The sequence below is a fragment of the Thermobia domestica genome, chromosome 9 (genome assembly GCF_964235325.1).
Source record: "Thermobia domestica chromosome 9, izTheDome1.hap1.1, whole genome shotgun sequence".
NCBI classification, from domain to species: Eukaryota; Metazoa; Arthropoda; class Insecta; order Zygentoma; family Lepismatidae; genus Thermobia; species Thermobia domestica.
Genome location: NC_137462.1, coordinates 175071604 through 175099057, shown reverse-complemented (window position 1 = coordinate 175099057; position 27454 = coordinate 175071604). Strand labels below are relative to the sequence as shown.

At 35.3% G+C, this 27454-nt stretch overlaps 1 protein-coding gene across 1 annotated transcript; it reads left to right on the top strand.

Moving 5' to 3' along the window:
* The first annotated feature begins 451 nt into the window (after positions 1–451).
* Positions 452–27454, top strand: Zfrp8 (Zinc finger protein RP-8). The gene is made up of 4 exons (XM_081725479.1): positions 452–1186; positions 9357–9527; positions 13108–13322; positions 27234–27454. The coding sequence occupies exons 1-4, from the start codon at positions 664–666 to the stop codon at positions 27393–27395; spliced, it is 1071 nt and encodes a 356-aa protein (XP_081581605.1). The 5' UTR covers positions 452–663; the 3' UTR covers positions 27396–27454.

Here is a 27454-nt window from a genome sequence, read left to right as displayed (position 1 = left end):
CACACATTTGAATAATAAAATAAATATTACAAGTCTTGCTACACTACGAGTACCAGTCTTCGCAAGATTTGCAGATCGAAAAAAGTGTGAAAACAAAAATTGCGCTATGGTAGCAAAAAATTCTAGAATAAGGTCCTAGAGAAGTTTTTCCTTAGAACAGGGTTTCTCAACCTTTTCCAACGTCATACCACCAAAGCATATTATTAATAATTACTTTCAAAAGTCGTATGTACCACCAACAGCGTCTCGCATACCACAGTTTGAGAACCCTTGGCTTATAACATAGTGATAAAATTATGACTTCCCTCATCAGTCGCCACTAAATATTACCGTCGACCAACGTATGAAAATTCGTGTGCTTTTTTGTTTAATTTTATGTATGTTTAGCTAGTTTTTAAAATACCTGAATTTGTGCAATCATTTAGTTAGTTTTTAAAGCTTTTAACTAACTACACTGATTTCGACAGATGACTATCTCTATCCGTTAAATATCAACGTGCGTGCAGTTCGATATTTGTTAATCTGACTGTGTTTAAGTCAAATCAGTTTATGTATAGTTTTATATTGAACCTCCAGTAATATTGATTGGATGTACATTTAATTTATTTCTCAGTAAGATCTTCGTTAGGAGTAAATAGTGTAGTTTAAGTATATGACTGCGGAATGGAGTCCTCAGACACTGAAGTTGATATTGGCTTTATAGAAAAGTGTTCTGCTTGGAAGTTACAGAGTAGATTTTTTCCAAGTAAGATTGGGGGAAAGCCAGCTTGGCTCCATTTATCAGAGATTCCGAATTTAGACGAAGTGAAGTGCTTGAAGTGTAGTAAACCATGTTTGTTGCTTTGTCAGTTGTATGCCCCAATTGAACAAGATGAAAGTTGTTTTCATCGAACAATATTCGTGTTTCTTTGTCGAGATGATGAATGTTGTGAAGATAATAATAATAAAAATTTCGTCGTGTTTAGATGTCAGTTAGGAAGAAATAACTCCTTTTATTCGTTTGAACCGCCAATAGAGGAAGAGAGCTGGCAAGCTGAAGTTACGGCTGAAAAATATACCAATTTATGTCGAGTATGCGGCCACAAAAGTGCCAATCATTGTAGTAAGTGTAAATTGGCGAATTATTGCACAAAACAGCATCAGGTGATAGACTGGAAAGCAGGACATAAAGAAGAATGTATGAAAAGTAAGATTTATAAAAAAAAAAAATCATCTGGAGGAAGAGTGTAATTGCCTTTAGAGGTGTACTGAGTAAGGGTTAACTTTAGAATGACTGCTCTAGCTGGTATACTCACTCAGAAATGAGGAATTATACTCTATTAATTTTATGAAAATGGGTCAAAACTCCCTTAACCTTAAGCTAACCCGTTCCTACCCCTATCCTGCACTACTCTACTATACCCTTTTAAAGCAGTCTTACTTATCAATGCGCAGCTGGAGCGTGTAGTGTAAGGTTTATCCCTGATTTGATTTAATAATAGTCCGTGATAAAAACGATAATATCACGGTTAAAATGAGTAAGTGCTGTAACGCAACGTAAATTGTATTTTGGCAATATTTTATTTTTGTGTTATTTTCTTATTATTTATGAACGTACTAGCCAAGATGTAAAACATAACATATTTTTAGCATGGGTTGCCACTTTTTATAAAAAGAAGAAAAAACTTATTAAGGAACTAATTTTATTTTACGTATTTAGGTTTGTTGCTTTAAGACTTGTGCCATAATTTTGTTGCCATATGACACCTTATATTAAATCTGAACCATAGTTATTGTAAAAAGAAAAGGTAATTGTTAAGAACAGCTACTTCTCATCTCCGATGCACGAGGATACTTCTTACTATTGCACTAGCTACAAAATTGATTCTATTTCATGTACAAGTGGTAATGCAACACATAAGAAACCCAAATCATGTTGTATTCACACTCCAATATGAAGTGAGAATACAACGTGATCTGGGTTTCTTATGTTATATTACCACTTGTACATCAAATGAAATCAATTTTATAACTAGTGCAACACTAAGAAGTATCCACGTGCACGAAATATGCGATATGCGTTCAATTGCCCCCACACATACTCATACATTAAGTACAAGGGCACTAGACAAACATATATATTAAGTACAAGGGCACTAGACAAACAAATATAGTTAGTACAAGGGCAACATTTAACAATGCGACGAAAAGGAGAATAACGACCAGGAAGCATTCATTTTCACATACCTCAAATGATTAAAGGATTACAAGGGCACTACAGGGATACGCATTTAAGTACAAGGGCCAAATTAAGAAATGCAACGAAAAAGAGAAAAAGGGCCAGGAAGCATTCATTTTCACATACCTCAAATTGTTGAAGGATTACAAGGGCACTACAAGGATACACATTTAGGTACAAGGGCCAAATTAAGAAATGCAACGAAAAAGAGAAAAAGGGCAAAGAAGAATTCATTTTCACATACCTCAAATGCTTAAAGGATTATAAGGGCACTACAGGGATACACATTTAAGTACAAGGGCCAAATTAAGAATTACAACGAAAAAGAGAAAAAAGGCCACGAAGCATTCATTTTCACATACGTCAAATGATTCAAGGATACAACCGAGCGACTTCAAACTGTGTCTTCTTTCCCTAAGGTAATTCTTATTTCAACAACACCACACTCAATAATATTCCATAAGTGACACACTCACATAACTATAATCACTGTCAATCACTCCCCCCGACATTTTTTTATTAGCGTGTTCTCTTCACATTCCACGTGCACCTCGTCGCCATATTGCTCTGCCTCCTCCTTCACTCAGCTGCTGCCTATATTAATCTGCGCAGACGCACTTCCATGATTCAATGACGTCACATAGAACATGTGAAAATCGCAAAACGCCTATGTAAATAAAGAACGTTGACAACACAACGAGAGCGGAATACACATACGTCTTCTTTAATTTCAAATCACTCATTAACTAATTAAAATTGGGTATATTACCAACTTTTTAAGTCGGTAGATATTCAATGAATAATTCCTGAAAGTATGGCGTTTCTCGTCCTTCCCTAAATGGGAAGTACGTCTCCTTAACTATAACCAAAGAAAATACTATAGTGGTCATTCCTGAAGGACAATAAGATATTTAATTTGTTTATCATTTACTGTACGGGTAATACTGTATGTCGAAAAATCTTACCGTAGTAACCAATACTCGTAATACCTTGCAGCTGTGTAGAATATTTTAAAAATGCAGATTAGTTTTTAGTTATTTTTCGCTTTTTTTGAACAATACTATTACTTATAAGTGCAAAGACCACATTCTAGCACTATAATTATATCAATATCCGTCTACTTTCAAAAGTATATCCATGCCGTTTTTACTATTTTTTGCTTTGCACTTTGAAAAATAAAATGCACAATAGAATGCTGTACTGTTACTATTTATTTTTTTTAAAAGATTTAGTTTTTGTTCATAACTTTGAAAAATAAAATGCACAATAGAATGCTGTACTGTTACTATTTATTTTTTTTAAAAGATATACCTATATTACTCATCAAATTGCTAATCCCAACAATTATTTGTGATATATGCATTTTCCAATCTTCTTTGCTTTTTTTTGCGCACAATTCTGGACGGTGAACAGTTCAACTTACTCTCTTTTTTTTACGGAAATTCTTTTTAAAAGCACAGAATACAAATGATAAAGACTAATTTTGACAATTGTAAAGACACTAGTTCAACAATTTAAAACACACTAAACCAGAAAAGTAAACAATAATAATTACATAAACAAATGAAAACAAACAAAAACATAAACAAAATATTTAAAATATTGTAGGGGAAAAACTGAACGCTACAGTGCATATGAAACAGAATTGGGATATTAAATTCCACTGTTGATTTTTTTTTTCTTTTCACGAAAGAGGAAACCAGTAGTTTATGTTTACAACTGTATATAAGGGCTAAAATGAGTAAGTGCATATCAAACAGGATTATGTAATGTAGTAATATCCACCGGCTGAGTATTTCTGCACTATATTTCGTTTACAAGTGTGAAACCATTACCGTTTTTCTAACCTATGTGATTTTATGCGATATCATGGATTTTTAGCACTATCCTTGTTTATGTGCATACTGTCCGACGCTGTGGAGCCTGGTACCACGCGGGCCACCCTTTCTGTTCTCCTGTCCTGACTGTTAGATAGCGTTCGCGGTTTTATTGATCATCTTGCACAAACAGGTGTGTCATTTTTGCATCATTTTTATGGTATACGTCCGGACGCGTACTATTTATACCTGTAAGGGTAAGTTGTCGCAAAGTTAATGGGTACCCATGAATACAGTTTCAACCGTACAAAACAACAACTAAGGCACTACGAGTGAATTTCCTGATGTAATATTTGCATATAATGGGATGCAGGTTATAGGATAATACGTAATCATTTTCAGTGCACATCAGGTTGCACGCATATTATCAACCTCTACGCAATTATTTAGACATGTACCAAGTTAATAACAGTCCAGAACCTCTTAGGGAATCATTTAAAGAAAAAAAAAAAAGAAATGGAAGATTTTTTTTTTTTTTTAAACTTGACGGACTGTTGTAATTGCACCCAGGTGTAGTCCAGGAACTAAACTAAACTTACCTAACCCTTAATATGCTTCATCAACTCTGCGGCACAAAAACCGTAGTATGATGACAGAAGTGGTAGTAAACTTTTAGTACGTGAGTTCATTTGTAAATACTTCCTATGCTCTCTTTCCCTTGGTATCATTGATCAAAAATTCGGATTAAGAATTTAACTTTCACTTACGTCAGGTTATACTTTTCTTATATTTGTATCAACTACTAGCGCTGATCGATTTTATCGATGCTAGCACTGGGATTCATATACCATAACAGAAATCATATTTAATTTCCACTACAGGGACCTACCAGCAAACGATTCCTTCGTTGATTGCGTGGGCCCTCTCAACTTCACTGTCGACCGTACCGCCAACCTCCTCGGCCATCATCGACTTTGTTGACCTCCTCAGCAGAAGGGAAACTCACTTCTAGGTTTCCTATGGCGCCGTTTTGTTGTTGTAATGTGAAAGGCTTCGAAATTTGTTATTTCTGTGAAAAACTCATGTGAAATATTTTTATGAAGTAATTTTGAGCAGAGTGGATTGATTTAAATGACCTGATTTTATAATAAAATCGTTGATTAAAGTCGAATTTCGAAATAAATTAATTTCAAGTGAAAGTAACTGCCAGACTGTATAACTATAAAGTGTCAAATTTTAGAGGAGCCGAATCATACTGGACTGAAGTCTAGGTCAACTTATATGTTAGGCTTCTAAAATAATATCTGACTTAAGGCATTTTTATCCGATAACGGGACAATCCTGCTTTCTTCTCTTCGTAACATAGGATTTGTAAATTATTAAATATTGCACCGGGGTCATTCCACGTCAATTCAACTAAAATTTTGGCGAAATTTAACCCACTATCGCAGATTTGGATGAAATTTAGTAGAGTTATAAAACTTTTTATGCTGATTGCAAATATGTAAATTTTATTGCAATAGCATTAGCGATTCAGAAGTTATTGCATTTCAAAAATGAGAAGAAAATCCATTTTTAACAGTCGCGACATGATATTTCCCCGTTTTGTAAGAACACTTAAAAAAATCATAGTTCGGTTCCTATTAATGCCAGAAATATGATTCTTTTTTTTAATTCAGATTGTCTTGAAGTTGTTTACCAAGAAAAAAACGAAAATTTTCCGTAGAGCTCATAGAAAATTTATAGTCATTTGAAAGGTAATAGTTTGAGGGGGAAAAAAAAAGACGAACGCCATTTTGTAAATTTCAAACCTTTATTTCTCAAAATCTCCATCATGGATTTCAATGAATTTGTTTTTGTTTGAAAGCTTATTACATCTAGTTTCACATATATAAAAATTGTGATGGGCCCTCAAAGCACTGAAGAGAGATCCCAGTCAGTATTGCTAACTTTCTGAAATAAACTTTTTCCAATAACTTCCATTCGATTTGACATATCCACCCCAAACTTGTTATAAGTACTCTTCGGTGTTCTAAAAACACGTCTGTGAGCATTACCACTCCTTCCAAGCAACCCAGTTATCGGGGTTGCCTGTCACAGCGTTAGACGTATCAGTGTCCACACTGCATTATTATGTGCGACATTACAAATATACCAAACCGTGTGAACCAAGTACTCCTAATTACTGAACTACCAATTTCGTAAAAACATAATATATATATTCATTTATACGGAACAAATGTTTGTATTATGTAGTGATGTACGAAGTAGCACTATAACTATTTTCGAATGTTTCTCCTTGTTCATAAATAGTAGACGGAGTAGATAAAAGAGTACATTACTAATATAAACATGCGTCAATTCATATCTTAAACTAATTATGGAGGTTTGAAACTTGATTTATTTTCTTGTTGAATTGAAACGTAGTTGAAACTAGTTTATTTGTCTATTTTCTTTAACCTTTAAGAAAATCTGGAAATTGCAGGATTGAGATTCATTTTTGATTAATTTAATATTTGAGGTTTTCCAATTTTGGCTGTATAGTGTTCTGAGATATAGAATGCCATTTTCCCGAAGTACGGCGGTAACACCCATTTGTTTTTCTTAATTGAAAAATCCCAATAATTTCGCTCTACAAGTCCACATCGGGGAAATTATGATCTCCATCCCCGTTTTTTTAGGCTTTCTTATAAACTAAATGAAATAGTTAAAAATATAACGCACATAAACAAGGATAGTGCTAAAAATCCATGATATCGCATAAAATCACATAGGTTAGAAAAACGGTAATGGTTTCACACTTGTAACTGTTCACTTGTAAACGAAATATAGTGCAGAAATACTCAGCCGGTGGAAATTACTACATTACATAATCCTGTTTGATATGCACTTACTCATTTTAGCCCTTATATACAGTTGTAAACATAAACTACTGGTTTCCTCTTTCATGAAAAGAAAAAAAAAAATCAACAGTGGAATTTAACGCGAAACAAAGTTTCGAACCTCAATTTAGTACGGAAAAGACTTTAGCAAAACGTAGTATTTTGTTACTCAACAAGTTGAATCCGGAGTATGAAGTAAAATAGGGAATATGAAGACAAGAGGTAAAGAACACATCACAGATCCCAATGATGATGATGGTTTATCAGATTTATCTCAACATTTATTTTAACAAAAACATAACCTAAAATACATATTATATGTATGTATGTATGTTTTAAAAAGTGCCAGATTATAGCAGTTGCGAACATTAGGAGAGTTAAGACGACCTGCTGAAACAACGAAGTGCGTAATTTTATGAATGACTGTGCTAAGAGTGTTAAGTTATTCCTTTATTTTTGTATAATAATAAAAATAAATACCAAATACTGATATTTGTTTGAAGTGTTTTTTTTTTGTGTGTGTGTGTGTATATATATATATATATTATCGAAGCAAGCTAGATTCCTCAATAGGGATGGCCAAAACCGGTTTCCTTTTTTCCAAAACCGTTTTTTTTTTCTTTCAAAAACCGGCCAGGTTTTTAATTGAAACTGGTTTCACTTTTCTCCAATAGAGTTTGGATTTTTTTTACTGAAATGAATGTGATTTTTGCTGAAGCCAGTATCTTCTGGTCTTCTTCGTGTATTATTCATTTCCAAACAAGTAAAGGTGGATCACCACCCGGAAGTCAAATCATATTTTAGCTCATTTCCTTAACTGCTGCGCAATGAAACGTTGCATATTATAAATATTGTACTATAAGATAGAGTATTGTTTCAGCTACAGCACAGGACACTGATTCATTTGGTTGTTTCTCCTGATATCGAAAAATGTAACAAATAAAAGAAAATATTTAATTCGTTTTACCATGAGCACACAAGATGGCACTTGCTGGTAAATCTTACTTGAAGTGCTCCGTTTTAAGAAATGTTTATTTGCATGTGTAAAGTATTTTAAAGTAACGATCTTATAACGAAATAAGATATATTGTTTGACCGTTTTTCGTGTTATGTTCCATATTTTATTTAAATATTAATTTACATTTAAGGAAATAGATTTTGAGACGAAATTGCGCAGAATGCCATAATGCATTGTTGTCAAATTTGTACGTTTACTGTAGTAGTCACAATAAGAAAATTCCTGGATTTTAGCGTTGCAGTTCGAGAAGCGGAATCACGGTAAGGATCGAAAACTAAGTTCTGCAGTAAGTATCTAAGCAGGATTCCATGATTACTCGCTTTATTATCTGGCATCAGTAAACACTCGACACTACCTGGTAATGCCGCACTATTCAAGCAGCGTTTAACATAGCACTGAGAACACCTAGTGATCCACTAATATAGCAAAAAGTTTCTAATATAGAACCGAAACAGGTTTTGAGTTTCCGGTAAAATCTGAAAAACCTGTTTAGTGCCCACCAGTAGTCCGTACCTTAGTACCCGGTAAACATCACGGGATATGTAGTTAAAAGCTTTGAGAATTATTCAAGAATTGAACATAGTAGAGTGAGCAAACGTTTTTGGATTTAATATGCGTGAGCAAACGTTTTTGGATTTACTCTCAAATTACTGACCATGTTACATTACTATTAAGCATTTTGCTGTTTTATATATTACGGCGCTACGAATATTGGTTATTATTTCTTAACTATGTCTTTGAAATGTTTGATAAGTTTGTTCACGAATGTTATGAAAACGTTAAGGTGGTAATAATAATCCACTGGTATATGCATACATGTTATAACCGCTAACAGATAGTACATTACGAAAGTGCATCAAACCATCTTCTTTTGCGAGGAATTATAATCACGAGAGCACCCATATAACAATTTCACGCGTACATTTGAATGACGAACTACCGTCATCCCATTGATCATTGAAACGTATTCGTCGAATTTTTTTTTTTTCTTTCTTTCTTGATTAATTAATATGCATCCTATCACTTTTGTGTTCCATGATTTTGTTTCCACTCTCTCAAACTATTTCTTTGGATGATTGTTATGAAATCTTTCAGGTTTGCTTACGTCCCACGATTATGACTATTAGGCTAAGGGAGACGGATGATTTAGGCAAGTGAACGATGATGGAAGAACTGGTGGAATGATAAAATGGGAGGAAACGGGAGTATCCCAAGAAAACTCACGGGCACGATGTTGTCCACCACAAACTTACTTGGCTGGGGATCGAACTAGGAAGTCCACGCACCCAGAGGCAAGCGCTCTACTGCTGAGTCATAGTGTCCTCATCCCATAGAGATGTTACTAAAGTTGTTGCAGTAATTATATATCTTTTACACTGTGACAAGAACTTAATTATATAAGAGTGGCGTTTTATTCACAGGTATTGTGAGCACCCGACGCCAGTGTGAGTTAGAAAAGTTTCTTTTACCTGAATATGAGGTGGTTATAGAGACAGAGGAATATGTAGATGAAGGAGACGAAAAGAATGAAGAAGAGAGGTTGAAGGAATATGAACAACTTGTAAGAGAAGGAAAAGCAGGATCTTTGCATGGTAAGTGCTGCATATTGAAGCCCAGTTTAATGTACAAAATAATTGAACAATAATAATAATAATAATAAGAAGAAGAAACAATGGTTGTGTATTCCAAATGGAATTTAAAAAGCTCTAATACATATATGATCAGCGCTTTTGTGAGAGCTGGAGAAGTTACAAATCATTGGGTGAAAGAATTCCAAAGGGACTGATAGTATTACTGATGAAACTGAAAGAATCATTATCGAAATAACCTTGAATGACTGTGTTTAATATTTTATGTATGTGTTGAAGGTGATGGATATAAACATGTTAGGTTAAAATTTTGTACGGCGTCACATATTTCAAACATTCTTTGGTCGTCTCTCCACTGATGTAGTTTAATTAAGCAAAGATCTGTCAGAGTTTTCTAGAACAATGATGGTAACATCGAATAGCTTCCGTTTCTATGTCTTCTTTCTTTCAATAGCATTATTAACTTGAAGTAGCTTGTAAATTTCTATGAACATGAGGAATCCATAAATTAGATAAATTCTGAACCCTTAAGCATGACTTAACTATATAATGAATTTGGCTTATGGCATTAAACAATAGAATAGCTACCTCATTTGTAGATGCACTCGAGACATCAGCTTGCTGCCCTTAAGTATTTGCAAAAAACTGATTCGTTATACCACATAGTTTTTTTTTTTTTTTTTTTTTTTTGCACGTCTCTCGTTTTGAATTTTCGTTTCTGTAATTCTCTTCATAATGATTGATATGTGTAATGAAGTGACTCTAAAGTGCTGTCTGGTAGGATTTAGGTTTTGCATGCACATTTGTATATATTTCATACATCATTAATTTCATTATGTGTGGTTTAGTGGCTGAATTAAATAAGTCAATACTATAGCCATACAGAGCAATGCCTCATATCTGCCACTGTTTTCTTCTAATTCAGAAGTAAAGAAAACATGAAATTGTGGGATACAGAAAGGAGGACAGTATCGCTCGTTAAACCAACATATTTAATGGTACGCTGTTATAGGAGGAGAATTGTAATTCTACTTGTGTGCTATTTTCTTGTTATCATGTTTCGTATAATCATAATGAGATGCGATCAGTTTGTAATATCATAGAGGTGCTGCTGCATATGCTAGTACAGTGAGGTATTTTAAACAGAAAAGTAAGATTTGTTTTCCTTTCGTTCTTTCTCAATATAAACAACCAATTTGAAATATTCGATGATTATTTCAGTATGAGAGAATACATCAAAATTTGTGTTATGAAAGCGAATAACAAAGAATTGTACTTTATATGAATAGTAATGTAAATCTTCAACAGTTTACAAAATTTTTCTATATAAATATCTTTCATCGCTCAAACGGTATTGATGTTATACATATTAACCAGCATGTTGAATATTTTGTATTTCATCATCTGAAAACAGTAAAGAAAGTCAATAACAGAAAACCGAACATGCTACTTCAAGCTTATGTCATAATTGAACCTACTATAGTATGATTTTAGTATATATATATATAATAAACAGAATAGTACCTTATTCTAGAAATGTTGCAAAATTTTTCATAAGCGGTTACTACTTTGGTAAGGACTTGGAAAAGAGCTGAAACGTGTTGGGAGTAAGCGTTGGATTTTGAAGAATTAAACTAGGCTAAATAACTAAATAATTAATTATTTTTCAAATTGGTGACTACATCCAAGATTTGTGATTTTTTTCTTTTCTTTTCGAGAATTTTTTTTTCAAATTTAGCTTAATTCAGCCAGGATATTATTTACTTTGGTGTGAAGTCATTATATATAAATGCAACGGAAAGATGATATATATATACTTATCAATGTAATGGAAACAAGTTGAAATGCGTCTGCATTGCAATGGGCAGGCAGAACCACAGCATCAAACTGTTGGTGGTGGTTTATTCTCTGTTGTACGTGAAGAGCACTAGAACGGCTATATGAAATGAAGTGAGCAGACAGTGATAGTGTAAAATATATGATTTCTTTGATTTCTAAAGACAGAAACTTGGCTTTCAATTATGTAGTGCGAGCGTGACGAACGTGGCAATTTGTTGGGTGTGACGTGAGAGAGTGTCCAAGGTGATGACGACTTACAAAATCCACGGCAAAAACACATTGGCGAACACAAACAGTAGTCGGAAGGAACTCTCAGTGACAGATCGAGTCGAACTTAAAGCAGATTGTCACTCAGAACCTTTGTGCAACTGCGGTGCAAGTGACGGAGGAACCCAGGCAGCACCTCCCGCAGCTTATGTCGATAATCAGTCCGCCGCGAGTTACCTGATATGAACATACGGAGTCGGGTTGCACGAGCGAAATCGCTGATAAGGGAACCACGCTTTAGCATGACGTCAGTGGTGCCGCAAACATTCAACAGGGATCACTGATGACTGGAAACATGTGATATGGTCGCATGGCAGGCCGTGTTTATGACGGTGAACGCCCAAAGAACCGTAAAACATGGCGGGGGCTCTGTGATGCTATGGGCCCCCTATATCGTGATTTTCATTGGGTCTTGTACTGAAGGTTAACGATTGCGTTATTATATCGCAATTTAAGGACCATGGGCATCCTATGATCCAGATGTTGTTTTCGGGCAATGGCACCGTAATCCGGGATGATAATATGCCCATTCACACAACCGGCATGGTTTCAGAAACATCGGAATGTGAACACTTTCCCTGGCCTGCCCAATCCCCGGACCTGAACAGTTAAACATCTGTGTTCCGACAATTTCCGCCTCGATCCTCTTTCACGGAACAGAGTGATGCACTGCATGCGGAATGACGCAATATTCTACTTCCTACCGTTCACGACCTTTATTACTCCATTTCACGTCGCATCAGAGCTGTTCCGAGGGAGAAGGGTGGTCCAACACTATATTAATCTGGGTTGTAAGCTTTCCAGGTTTCCATTAAATTGATAAGTATTTGTATATTAACTCCATGAGAATAAGGCATAATAATATATCTTAACCGATACTTTACTTTTAACTGTGAATGTTTTCTGTAACCTTTTGTTTCCAAGTCAATTCTACAAGGTAAGGTCATTCGTACTGATTTTGAGAAAAACTCAGTTTCATAGTGTTCCTTTTATATGACGTAGTTCTGGACTTAATTCTTTCAAATACGTGAAATAGGATACGTTAAACAGAACAGAGGTCAAGAGAGGTGGGGTGGCAAGAAAAATAATCCTCAAGTACTTATAATTCTTATATTGTTCTGGCCCGTAGTGCATTACAAATAGGCCATTACTAGTTTAGACGATAGCGTAGCACTTAAAAACAGAGACGTCCTGAAACCTTTCGTTCTTTTAACGCGTTTATAGGATGAAAGGATGATGATGATAATAGACTCTTCGAGAAAACAAATATGTGTCGTATAATTTCCATAGTTTCCATAGGTAGAAGAATACTTGCTACAACCACGACGACATTTTAATTTAGAAATATTAACTCAGTGTTCAGTCTAAAATAGTTATATCTTCTCTTCTAAAATTTTTATCCTCTCTGCGGTTTGAGCCTTTGACAAAGTTCAGTATTAGTGTATTTCTTGTAAATAATCAGTACTTTTGCTTGCAGGTGACAGTTCTGTTGATACAGATTTGACAAATTTTGCCTTGAGAGAGGACAAACCATTTAGGCGGTTTCTCAAGAGGATATCTCAAAATCCTGAACAAGTTGTAAGATACAAAAGAGGTGGAAGTCCTATATGGTTGTCAGACATACATGTGCCTCAATCTGAGGACATTCCTAATTGTGAATACTGCAATGGCCCTCGACAGTTTGAATTTCAGGTAAGATACAGAACACAATATATATGGAATAACAAAACTAGAATCAAATCAGGGATATAAAAGCAAAATCTGCTAAATCCATTTTTTAATTTTGTCAGGAAACGAAACAAAAATGACTTCCTTATGTTTCAGAATTGTTGAATAATTTTGTTTAGTGGTAGATTTCAATCATCTGCGTTAAGTAATAACCAAAATAAATAAATAAATAAAATAAAAAAAGAATTCAACAATTCTGAAACATTAGGGAGTCACTTTTGTTTCATTTCCTGACAAAATTGAAAAATGGATTTAGCTGGTTTTGCTTCTACACCCCTGATATATAACCATCTATATCAGGTTGTCTAGAAAGTATTGAGCCTTCGGAGGTCAAAATTGAGAATACATTTATTGTGGTTACAACATAACACAGTTCAGTTCGATGATCTTCTGCCAACACCATAACCCCGTGACTATATAACTTGTGTGGTTTCTGGTCAAACAGTTCTGACACTTGGTTTCCACAGGCCTCTTTTGAATTTAACTTAACACCATTCACGGAGTTCAACCTTAACTGTAAGAAATTATAGTCGAAAGGTACAAAGTCTGAACTTTATGTTGGATGCATTAAAACTTTCCAGCCAAGTTTTCTGGATTTCAGACGGATCGTTAAAGATGTATGTGGAATTGCGTTGTCAGCGTGGTTATACAACATTTCTTTCTGTTGACCAATCCCAGCTGTTTGTTCTGAATTACTAGGGCATTCGCGCTAATTGTAGACAGTACAGGTCTGAATTATCGTTTTGCCTGGTGGTCCGTGTTGAAAAAACCACAGTTTTTTAAAAAAATAATTTTTATTGATTTTTTAAAATAACGGACTAAAATTTAAATCATGTTTCTTTTCTTAATTGGTAAATCTACGGGGAATTCAGGTTTCTTTAGTAAGTGATGCTAGAATAAAAGCGAAATCAGGAATTTTCCAATATTTATGTTGTCTTCTGCAAGGTTTTTCTTACACGATAGTTACTCAGTGGCAGTATAATATTGTTCAACCCAACATTTAAGAGCGGGCGCGGTCACTGTGAACTTGGGAATTCAAGTCACTATGATTGGACGAAAGACGGATCTATGTGGTAAGCATATTAACCAGTAAACAACCAAAGTAAAATATGCAGTGTAGAATGTGTTATTATTTTCCAAACTGCAAAAGCATCGCATTACACACTACACAGCGAGTATATAGCCTTTTTAGTGTGTTTTGTTTATAAATTTTTTATACTCCCTTGTTGTAACTTTCTAATCATGAGTATCAGTGCCTTTTGTTTTAAAATATTAAAAATATTGAAGGTAAATTTACATATTAGTATGAATTGTACATGAATATAAATATTTGATTTCAAGTTGCTTGCACTCAGTATGACAAAGGTAATAACACAATATGTAAGATATTTTAGTAGTAAGGTGTTTTTAATGAAGAATGGCTTTCTTTTTTCTAAAAATCTCATTTATTTCTGTTTATTAACAACTAAGTGAAACATTCGCTCTTAGCACGGGAAGCTTTTCCTCATCTAGGAAAAGCAGAATTTTCTAAAACGCTGTCCCACATGTCCACTTATTCCTCATAAAGAGATTATATACTGAGTTTAATCTTCTGAATTGGAGAGATTCGTGATATACTCTATTTTTGGCATACATTTTAACACCCCCTTCCACCTTAGAATGCGCATTTATGAGTGACATGATAAAATCCTGGCTCGAGCAAAGTGCTGTGTTCAAAAATTAGTTCGAAATGGTTCCGTCGTTTTCTCATGACGAGACGTACAACTTCGATTTGAATGTGGAAGGGAAAAAAATATAGATATGGCCTTCTTTTTTCCTTTCAGGCGGAATTTCCGATAACCCTGGTATATTGTCAAATTTACTTTTAATAGTGAACTTGTATACCAAGTTTCATCTAAGTTGATAGACTCGTGAAACCCTCTATTTTTGTCATAAATTTTAAATCCTTCTTCCCCCTTAGAATACACATTTTAATCAAGGTGGTTTGATAAACACTTGGTACTGACTATGCTGAAAAATTCATTTCAATCTGTTCAACCAGTTATATATATATGTATATGTAGACGTTTCATTTACGGTAAAAAGGCTCTCTCACTCCTTCAGTCTATGTTCTTTCACTCAGACCACGTAATTTGTACCACAATTTGCTGTTGTGCTTGGACAATCCAGTGTCATATTCAGAACATCTCTGACGATTGTATTAGAGGGTGTCTACTAAAATTCCAAAATGAAATTTCGTGACTTTTTAGTGACCTTTCCTTTACCAAACCATAAAATTTAGTAATATTTTCAAGAGCGAATTTGGGTGCGAATTGGGATCATTAGGATAGAAGGGGGAATTGGGTGTTATGCTGTTTTTTTTTTCAACCTTTGTTTTTTTCTCACAGGTCATAGGTGTTTCTCTAGTTTTTAAGAACTGATGTATGTTGCAGGTTCTTCTGCACCTATTATGGTAATGGTAAGCTTTCGGCATCTTTCCTTTTCATGCTGCAACATCTTTATTGTTGTTGATCTGATTTCTACAACAGAAGGGGGTAATTGGGTGCAAAATTATTAAAACCATTGCCGGTGTACATAAACCCGTGGGGGTGATTGGGTGTAAATGAAGAAAACTCAAGGTTTCATGTGGTGTATATAATTTGTATTCCACTTAAATACTATTAGTTTTATGTGGCCTAGAAAAAAATTATACCTTTGTTTACGCAAAATAAGGAGTGACTTATTTCTAAATCTCAAAGATATTTGAATGCCTTTTCAAGCCTTCCAGTTATTGTTTATCATCATCACCATAGGTATTCTGCCATTATTGGCAGGTCATTTGCCGCAGCTGAGAAGTTTCCATGCTTCACGGTCTTCCGCTGACCTCTTCGTCTTCACGTATGATCTTTGTTTTTATATCGTCCATTAATTGTAGCCTCCTTCGCCCTCTCCCTGTCTTTCCTGCCACCATACCCTTTAGCACGTCCCTCATGATACAGTTTCTTCTCAGGCAGTCCCAACTAGTTTCTCTTCCTCTTCTCAATAATACCTAAAAGTGTTCTTTTCTCCCCCACGATATCTAACACCCTCTCATTCGTCTTCCGCTCGACCCAACTAATTCTTTCCATTCTTCTCTACAGCCACATTTCAAAGGCTTCCAGTCGTTTTTGATCACTTTTCCGTAATGTCCATGTTTCCGCCCCATACAATAGAACACTCCACACGAAGCATTTTATGAGTCTTTTTCTCAACTCTATTCAAGTTCCCACAAAACAAACTTTTCTTTCTTCTAAAGGCTTCTTTCGCCATTTCTATTCTTGCTTTCATTTCACTTTATGCCATTACTAAGAATACTACCCGGATATTGAAAACTATTCACTTGTTTTATTTTCTAGCCTCCCATTTTTATATTTGATACAGACCGCTTCGTTCCAGTCACCATAGCTTTTGTCTTTCTAACATTTATTTTCATCCCATATTCTTCAAAACCCTCCCTCAAGTTTTCTAACATCCTATTGATTTTCTTTTCAGATTCTGCAACAAGTCCCATTCAATGTTATACATCTAATCATTCTACCTCCTACCGAAATGCCTTCTTCATGCAGGCTCTTTTTCAGTATCTCTTCTAAATGGATATTAAATAATGTTGGCGAGAGACAGCATCCTTGTGGAACTCCCCTTCCAATTGCACTTTCCTCTCTCAGTTTCTCCCCTACTCTAACACTTACTTGTTAGTTCATATATGTTTCTTATGAGTCTTCGATCTTTCCATTCCAACCCAATCTTCTTTAAAACTCCCAATTCACGCGGTCAAAAGTCTTTTCTAGATCATAAATACAACATACACTTGTTCCCCTTTTTCTATAAAAGTTTTACCGATCAGCCTTAATAATCCGATTGCATCTCTTATGCCCTTACCTCTCCTGAATCCAAACTGTTCCTCCTCAACCTTTTCGTTTGTTCTTCCATACAACTTTCTGTTCAGTATTCGGAGCAGAATTTTAACTGTATGAGATATGAGACTAATAGTTCTATAATCCTCACATCTCTCTGGGATCGATTTCTTAGCCATCGGTATCATGATCGTCTTCAGGAAGTCTTTCTGCCACTCTCCTGTTTCATATATTTCATTGCAGAGTCGGAACAATTCTTTCTTGCCCTTGTCTCCCGTTATTGTTTTTAGCCCAGTTTATTGTCCTGTGAACTTAATCCAAAATGTATCAGATACGAATATATATATATATATAATATATAATATAAGCAGTCAGAACTTTGACCGAAAACGTAAAGATAAGAAAAAACTAAAGAATAGGCCCTGATATTTAAACAAATATATCAGAATGTTGAACACTAACGCTAAATAACTATAAACTATTACAATAGAACATGTGTTGGAACTCTGGATTGATAAACAGATCCTATTTACAGCATCAGCACTATTGGCATACGCAACGGCCACTGGAGCCCTAAGTTGAATAAAATAGCATAATAAACCCAATGCACTATCAAACAAAAATACCACAAAAGACAAAGATAGCACAGCATTTAAATGAATTCTAATCAAAAAATGTTCACTTAAGGCATTCCACATCATGCGCTTAATTACCACGTGGGGGTAATTGGGAGGTACAAATTTTAACAAAATTTTAACTGTCTCACAGTGAGGATCCAAGATTGTTGCTCATCACGGCACCATCCTTATGATGTTTTTAAGCAGCAGTAAAATATCAGGATCAAAACATTAATAGATGCGCGATTTATTGTGACTCAAATCAAAACACACACAAACCTGAAATTCGGTTTCAAATATGTCATTTCTCAATCAAATCAGTATTTTTCATTGTTACATCCTCTCAAAATTCATTTTCTTTTCTGATCAACATCTACCCACCCAAAATTTGGGGATAATTAAATTCCATAAAAATATACTGAAATGCAAAATATAAATTTTAAAAAAGTTTTCGTCCAATTACCCCCTCCGCCCAATTCCTCTCTTCTACCCTATATTGATGAAACGAGCTTTCTGATTTTTGAGTTTTTAGGTAAAGGTACGATTTTAGTCAGAGCAACATCGAGATACGTTTAGTGAAAAATCTAGTAGTACACACTGTCATCTCGGAAATATTATAAGGTTTTATACTTATACTTTTACTGAGATTGCTACCTAAAATGCTCGTAGTAATGACGTAGATTTACGCATTCTCAAAGCAAGACCCTGAAATCTGGGTTTATTTACAAATTAAAATTCGGTCAGACGATGAAAATTATCTCAATGCAAGTTTTATGTAATTAAGAAAGCTTATTATGTAAGTTAAACTGACCTACGCACATAGAACGAATTTACAGCTGAGATTATGTAACAGTTTTTAACATTTTGCAATGAATTTTTTAACGTGTATAGTAATATTTCTTTTTGTTTGTTTTTTATTGACAAATGATGTTAAATTTTAGAATTAAAATACACTATAAATAAAAGTTTAAAATTGGCCGGTTTCATCATTAAAAAAAGCGAAAATTCTTTAGAAAACGTTCTTCTAAAAACCGGCTTTTTATGGGGAAAAAATCCATTCAAAAAAAAGAAAAAAGAAAGAAAGAAATTTCTTCATCTCTACCTTTCAAGAAGAGACATTTCCTTTTCCCTGACATACCACTTGCTCCTTTTATGTCTATTGTATTTTACCGTTTCATAAAAAGCCAATTCGCTGTTATAATGGTGGAAGTGGGAAAATCTAGTAATAAATTTAGCCATAGAATTTTACCCTATTTCATTATTATTCTGTATTTTTATACGGGCCAGTACTCAAATGTTTCGTTATGATTGGGTATTTCAGTATGTTAGACCTGACAGTATACCATTTTTCAACAGAAAATGCTATTAGGGGATTGTATTTCTTACAGTAACACCGTTCAATTCACTTTAAACACAGACTGTGTTCAGGGATGTTTTAGAATTAATTGAAGAATGACGCGTTATAATGGTCTTCAGTCAGAACATAATGTTTCTACGTAGAAATTTAATTCGTATATTAACTTATCACAGCTGTACTGAGGTTTGGTGTTCTTATAAATTGTGTAAGAAGTGAATAATAATTTTTGGACATAGTTTGTGCCATTTTAGTTGACGGGATGTATTTCATGTCACTTACTGTATATACTATTTCAAGGAAACAAATTGTAAAATACAAATGTCCAGTATCCACACCATATTTGAGTTAAAGGTAATTAATACAATCAAAATGATCGCGAATTTTCGGCATTATGGGTCTTTAGTGGGTCTAATATTGTTTCAAAATTATATTGCTACAACCCCTAGCATACATGAAATAGATTTGGAGAAGTGAGAATATTTCTATAATTTTGAAATTTCACTTAGTTATTCACAAATTGCCATATGTGGGGATTTGCTTAAGTTATATATTAAATAATGATTCCCCATTATTTATTCAGAAAATGTTTAATGTAAGGATTCGCCTAAGTCGGAGTTGTGAATTTTGCACAACTTTTAATAACTAAAAATAAGGGAAACCGTATTCCAGCATTTTTGAAAATTACGCTCCTGGAAGGGGAAGATGAGGGGGAGTCAATATGTAGGATTATATAGAAGTAAAAGTGGTTCAATGAAAATTCAGGCCATTTTAATATATCTGGCAAAGTCAGATTTGGACAGAAAACTTCTGTTAGAAGAGCAATGAATACGAAAGGAATTTTTAAGTACATATGCATAGGGAAGTAAAGGGCATTCAATTGACCAGAATAAAGTATCACATAAAGGAGATGAAACTCGGCATATAAACTCATTAAAAATAAGTGGACACGGGTGACAGTGTTTTAAAAAATTCTCGTTCTAAGAGGCATTTTCTATTATTTTGTCCTTTCAGCATTTCAGCCACAATTTTATATATATATATATATATATATATATATATATATCTATATATCTATATATATCTATATATATATATATATATATATATATATATATATATATATATATATATATATATATACTGTATATAAAATACAGGGTGGACTATTTATCGTCACACGCCCTTGTAACTTTCAAATTAATGGACAAAAAACCCTGAAATTTTTGTATCATGCAAACATGACCAGGGGATACATTGCTAGACACAAGGTTAACAGTGTTGCCACCGAACATAAAGTTGTATCTTTTCTTCAATGGCACTTTTTCACAATTATATTCAAATAAATTTCTCTTCTCATTTATGTATGAGTGTACTTTACACTCCCTTCCTTCCTGAAACACTACTCAACCTTGACTGCAATGCAAGATGGCGCTCAAGTGGACACTTTACAACTTCTGTTCTTGTTCTACTTTAATTACTCTATCTAATGAAGGGACTTAGTGTATATTCATAATGTTATTTTTCACTGTTTCCTGGTAAGTAATTCATATATATATATATATATATATATATATATATATATATATATATATATATATATATATAAATATAGGTCAATTCATACGAAATGATCCAGTGTAGGTTGCTCGACCATCTCCGAAAATTGTAAAAAATTTGAGTGTGATGAACCTTGTGTATGAGAAGATCAATAACACTATTCACGTTGTCGTATGTACAAGTGTTCCTGAATGGAGCCATCTTTGTTGTTGGTAGGGTGCCAATTTTTGCATTTGCAAGCGTGTACGAAAATTACAGTTGCTCATGAGGTACGAATCAGACGAACACCAAACAAAACCGAATGTTTAGACGAAAGACTGAAGTACACGGAGAATATGTAATCGTGCTTCTAAATAAATATGCAAGGTTGCAAACCAATACATGAAATCACCAGGAAAAGTACAGAAAATTACACTTTTGAAGAGGAGGTATTTTGGAATGCCATAAACTGAGGGGATTCATAAGTTTTGTGCTGAATACTATCGCATGTAAAAAGTCTGCAGAAATATCCACAGCTATGAACCGTACCGTAGATTTAGGGGGTCCGAAAGTTGAAGTTTGATTTTGATGCTATTTTTGAGGCGTAAAATCTCAAGAGGACAAAGTGCTAAAAATTGCTGATTAGGCTACAAATTAATTCTGTATGTGAATAAACTATTTTAAAAAAAGGACTGATATTACATGGAGAAAAAAGTGAGGATATGGTAAAAACGCGAAGAAAGCAAGCACATGCGTGACGATGGTCATAGCCCGGAAAAATTTAAATGTTTGGATATGTTTCATGCTAGATCTCAAAAACTACTCATGGTTCAGCAATTAGGCCCGCTTTCGTTTGCATTCAGTTGTACAAAAGCTTGCGACTGACATTTGTTCCGTCTTTCTAGCTCCATGATCATTGCCACGTCTATATGGGAAAGCGGGGGGGGGGGGGGGGTAGCGCCCCTTTGCACCTACGATACCCATCGCCTAACTGGACCGCGGTACCTAGGCACTCAATGTATCAGCAAAGTGTCATTGAAATCTAATCCCAGTTACGAAAGTTAATGTGCTCACAAGGTTTCGTATATTTCAACTTTGATTATATAGGTCAACTCACTTACGATAGCCACTTTGTGCGCTCACCTGCTCAGACAATCTCTTCCTCCACCAACGGGTGTGCTGGGTGTGGTGGCCACGACCATGGACTATCGCCCTTCAACCGCAATTTCCACTGAAGCAGTACGCGTCGAAGGTGTGTGAGGGAAATTGTAGAACACACCGCTTGTCAAGCTTTCCAGAGCCCCACTATGGTGGTGGGATGCCTTGGCGTGAAGCCTTGTTTCAGAAGGCAAAAGACGCAGAAATCCATCGACGACGCATCTGGTGACTTACAGGTGTGAGCGAGAAGGGTATAACAGACATACCAGTCTCCGGGCCATACGCCAATAATACACGAGAGAACTGCGAGCAGTGTGACTGAATGGATTGTCCATGTAGATCCAGACCTTCCGGGTGTCCCTGCTATACAACTGTGGGATGTGCGTTGTGTATAAGGGTTCCATGATCTTCGTTTGAAAGCAGGTTGCATTCACCTTGGTCTTTGAATCCCACACGATGCATTGGAAACTTCCCACGGGCGCAGAAACCTGCCACCACCATGAAGTCTTTCGAAAACTTCTCGCGACATTCACGGACGAACTCACCGTGGCCCTTCGCATCATGTGGTGAATTAAAAAATGGCCCTGGGCTTATTGGTGTCAAGGTATTGTAGATCCAGGCATCATCCAGAGTGACAACCCACTGCCATTTGTCACCTGAGGGGTATTGTTCATACAACTTTCTTGTGTTCGTGAATCTCTCTTGAATGTGCCTTCGTAAAACATGCCTCATCGCCTTATGACGTTTTTTCAGTCCCAAATTGTCCATTATGATACGACACACTGTGCTTTGTGGTATCCTGCATGAGGTGGCAAGGTTGCTTTGGGTGGGTGGGTTCTCCTTCACAACTGATGCCCTGATATTACAACGCGTGGTGTCCTAGCTGGACATGCCCGTTTCCTTTTCACTCACGACTTGATATTTAGGGCCAGTGCTTTTACAGCGCCGGCTTACTCTTGCTACTCTACGCCTGCTGATATTGTTGCCCTTTGTCGCACACATTTTCACAATTACTGAAGCACTGAATTGTGTTTCGGAAAGTGCACATATGTACCCTTCTCAATAAGGTATCACTTCAACAGATATAATAGCTGTTCACCACAACAACTTCCACACACCATTGTACGTGACTCATCACTGGATTCACGGGCTACTGGCTTCTGATTCCTTCTCCTACGCTGTGCTCATCATCATCTTTGTAAAATTGGCCACCGTAGGTGAATTAACCTTCTGTATTTCAGACCCAGTTACAGAAGTTAATGTGTTCACAAGGTTTCGTATATTTCAACTTTGATTATATTTCAATTACACTTTGCTGATACATTGAGTGCCTTCGTAGCGTGGTCTAGTTACACGATGAGTGTCGTAGGTAACCTCTCCCATATATATGGTCAGTGGTCATGGAGTTAGAAAGACGGAACAAACGCCACACAGTGGGGCCAAGGGGGACAAAATGGAATGTCATGAAAGTGACAATTTGGGCGATAATCTATACGTTTTCTATAGTAAATGAACCGAGGAATCCGGTTGTGATAATGATTTTGCAATTAGCTTTCTTTTTCAATTAGTAAATTGTATTTAAAACGTAACAATGTTGAATTTGTTGAGTTTACGTAGGTTTATTGAGAGGTAAAATAGTTTTGCTTTATGAAAAAAAAAAAAAAAAAAAAGCTGCCCTAACGTGACTGATGTGAATACAGGCAAGCATGCAACAAACAATTGGTTCGAAAAAAAAAAAAAGCATAGGAGGGGTAATGTGAGCAAAATAGTGAATTTTTCAAGGAATTGCACACATGTCTACAAAAAAAGCTCCGCTGAACTCCGCTCTAATTAAAACGTTTTCATGAAACTACTGTAGTAAACTACTTTCTCTGTAAATTGCATCACAATGTGCCGTAAAATGTAGGCATAGCACCGTTGTAAGCTGGCTGACTGCGTTAAGAAAACCCACTTCCCGTGGAGCTACATAGTAGGAAATATAAATAGGGCCGTGTGCAGTGAGTACTATAAAGTCAATTGGCTGTCATGAAGTTTCTATTTAGCAGTTACAGTAGTTGTTGCAGTGAGAGTGTGCGCTCTTTCTGCATAATGGAAGAAGTAGTAAAACATGCCGAACTTTGTGAAGTGCTACTTACAGGTGGATCAGTGGAGTGTTTTATTCACGAAAGATATCAGCACATGCATGAAGATAAACTTTCTCGAATTTGTGATGAAATAAAGAAAAGATTTTTGCCGCATTATGTACAAATCTAAAAATAGTTGATCACAGTAAAACATTTTCGCAAGAAGTATCGCGAGTGGATGAATGGTGAATTTGTGGATGAATGGTGAATTTGTGATTAGTTTCCCCAGTGATGATGCTCCTTCGCCAAAGTCTTCCAATCCTGTTGGAAGGCCTAAAAAGTGTTTTGAAGATCGTTGTGAGAGAAGTAAAAGACGTAAAGCTCACGATCTAAGAGCATCACATTCCCAAAGCGTAATAGATGCTGCTGCTTCGTCGCATTCAGGAAACACATCGGAAAGTTTCAGTGCTGATTTTACATTATCAATCTTTACATAGGCTAAGCTTTCCAAATATCAATACGAGGTAATCAGAGCTGCCACAAAAGAAAAAGGGTTCAATATTTTCCCCAGCTATAAAAAAAAATCCAGCGCACAAAGAAAGATTGTCACCCTAATGATATCAAAATTACCGAGACCTCCGCAGAAGTCCCGCTCCAAAATTTAACCATACAGCCGAAAAGATCCTAAAAACAATAAATGAGAAGGAATTAGAAAAGTTGAACTGTCAGGCACTGACAATGCATACAAAATGGGTCTGGCCAGAACGAGTCCTCTCAACGGTTTGTGAGTGAAAGTGACGCGAGATCAGATGCTAATTTATTTATGACTTCTATTGTGCCTTTACAAATAACCCTACCTGGAAATGAAGATAAATCAATTCATAAAAGAGACCTGAAATAATAAAAACTGAGAAATTGCAGATTGAAAGGAAAATCAAGAACTTGCAAGAAACACGGTTGAACCTAGGGCCCAACTGTATCACTGTAAAACGTTTTATATTTGACAATGTTGGGCGGAAAAGTTGCTCAACATATTAGTGAGACATCTGCAGCAAGTAACTGCTTCATTTGTGGGGCTCGCCCATCGGAGATGAACGACTTACCGAAACTTGAACTGAAGCAATCTAATGTAAAAGGACTGAAGCTTGGGATTTCACCTCTTCATGCTCGAATCAAGTTCATGGAATATGTACTACATCTAAGCTACAATCAACAATTTAAGTCATGGAGGACTACGAAAGATATTCTCTCAATCAAAGAAGCTCCAAAGAAACGCATCCAACAACGATTCATGAATGAGCTCGGGATTAAAATTGGATGTCGTAAAACAGGGTTATGGTTCGACGAATACCGGAAATACCTCCAGGATATTCTTCCGACATTTTTCTTTAACAGCAGAGATTACACACACGAAAACTTGATTCGCCGGCTTGGTATAATACTGGAGGTAATTAACAGCAACTCTGCAACATCAGACCCATACATAACTTTCCTGAGGCCCGAACTAAAGAAGAAACATCTTACTCTAAGTACTGAAGCTACAGGATTATTCATTTAGATTTTCTTTGAAAAATACTTGTCTTTTCAGTTTCTCCTGTAAATTATTTTTAAAGTATGTTATACATAAAAGAAGAATGTATATTTTTTACACCGTTGTTAATAGAATGTATATTTTTTACACCGTTGTTAATAGAATGAACAGCCTTTTCCCGACATGAATAAAGCAAGTTGTTTTTTCACTTTCAAAATATACAAAAATCGTTTTTGAAATCTATGTTTTGTAATTTCCAAGTCACGGACTTATCAAAACACTCATATAAATGTAAGTTTCTTTGTATTATAATTAAGATATACAAAAAAGTGTGCTAAACACAATATTGTGTTATTTTATATGTTATTTCTCTATGATTTACTTAATCTACACTAATATGCAGAGTCGGGCTTCCTCTTTCTTTCTTTTTTTCAAAAAGATATTTCCGACTAGCATCATCCATTGTATGCATCAGAAGTTCACACAGCTCAATTTAATGTTCTATTTGCGAAGATATCTTGCGAAATCTTGAGTGCAGTCAGTCGTAACGTTCCGGAAATGGTTTTATTTGACACACCACCACAGCATACAAGGGAGCACACCATCGTCTGTTTCTTCTACCAACATTGCACTATTATCGAGAATTTTGTCCGTAAAACGGGTGTTTGGCCCCACTGTGCGCCACTCGCAAGCTTTTGCACAACTGTACGCAAATAAAAGCGGGCCTAACTGCTTAACCATGAGTAGTTTTTTAGATATAGCATAAAATATATCCAAACATTTCCACCATCACCATCGTCTCGCATGCCTTTTTACCATGTCCTCACTTTTCTTCTTGTAATATCAGTCCTGATTTTTTGCAATAGTTTATTCACATACAGAATTATTTTGTGGCCTAATCAGCAATTTTTAGCACTTTGTCCTCCTGAGATATTACGCCTCAAAAATAGCATCAAAATCACAAACTTCAACTTTCGGACCCCCATAAATCTACGGTACGGTTCATAGCTGTGGATATTTCTGCAGACTCTTCACATGCAATAGTATTCAGCACAAAACATATGCATCTCTCACTTTATGCCATTCCAGCATACAACCCCTTTAAAAGTGTAATTTTCTGTACCTTTCCTGGTGATTTCATATATTGGTTTGCAACACTGCATATTTATTTAGAAGCTAGAGTACCTGAGTCTCTCCTCTAAACATTCATTTTTGTTTGGTGTTCGTCTGATTCGTACCTCCTGAGCAACTGTAATTTTCGTACACGCTTGCAAATGCAAAAATTGGCACTCTACCGACAACAAAGATGGCCGGCATTCAGGAACACTTGTGCATACGACAACGTGAATAGTGTTATTGACCTTCTCATACACAAGGTTCATCACACTCAATTTTTTATAATTTTCGCCATTTTTGGACCACTTCACATGGATTGACACATATATAATTACGTACATATTTCTGAAAAATTCTTATAAGCGTAAAAAGTAATATGTTATTAAATTTTACATGCTTTTACTTAGCGTTTATGAAGAAGTTAGTCATATCCAATTTCTAAATAATTCTCTTCCATTTTAGTCGAATGAATTGGTTTTCATATGAAATTCAATCAAATAGTTTCATAAATGTGCTTGAGCATTGCATTATGCGTACCCAACCATTTTAGTACAAATATAGTAATTTACTACCTCTTTGTCTGTGCTTACTCATAATAATAATTATTTCTTTGCCTCTTCTCTAGATTTTACCACAGATACTAAATTATCTCTCACTCGACAGTGTTGGAAAGAGCATTGACTGGGGTACATTGGCAGTATATACATGTAAAAACAGTTGTTCTGGCAATCCAGCGTACAAGAAAGAATTTCTATGGAAACAAGATTATGCAAAGGAAACAGGTTAATCATTGAATATCTATCATACGGTATTCTCTTTTAAAGAATAAACTAAGTCAAAAATAAA

Coding starts and splice junctions, on each gene's coding strand:
- Zfrp8 (XM_081725479.1), top strand. CDS start 664: ATGGAGTCCTCAGACACTGAAGTTGATATTGGCTTTATAGAAAAGTGT. Junction 9,528..13,107: donor AAAAGCAGGATCTTTGCATG/GTAAGTGCTGCA, acceptor TTTTGCTTGCAG/GTGACAGTTCTGTTGATACA. Junction 13,323..27,233: donor CTCGACAGTTTGAATTTCAG/GTAAGATACAGA, acceptor CCTCTTCTCTAG/ATTTTACCACAGATACTAAA.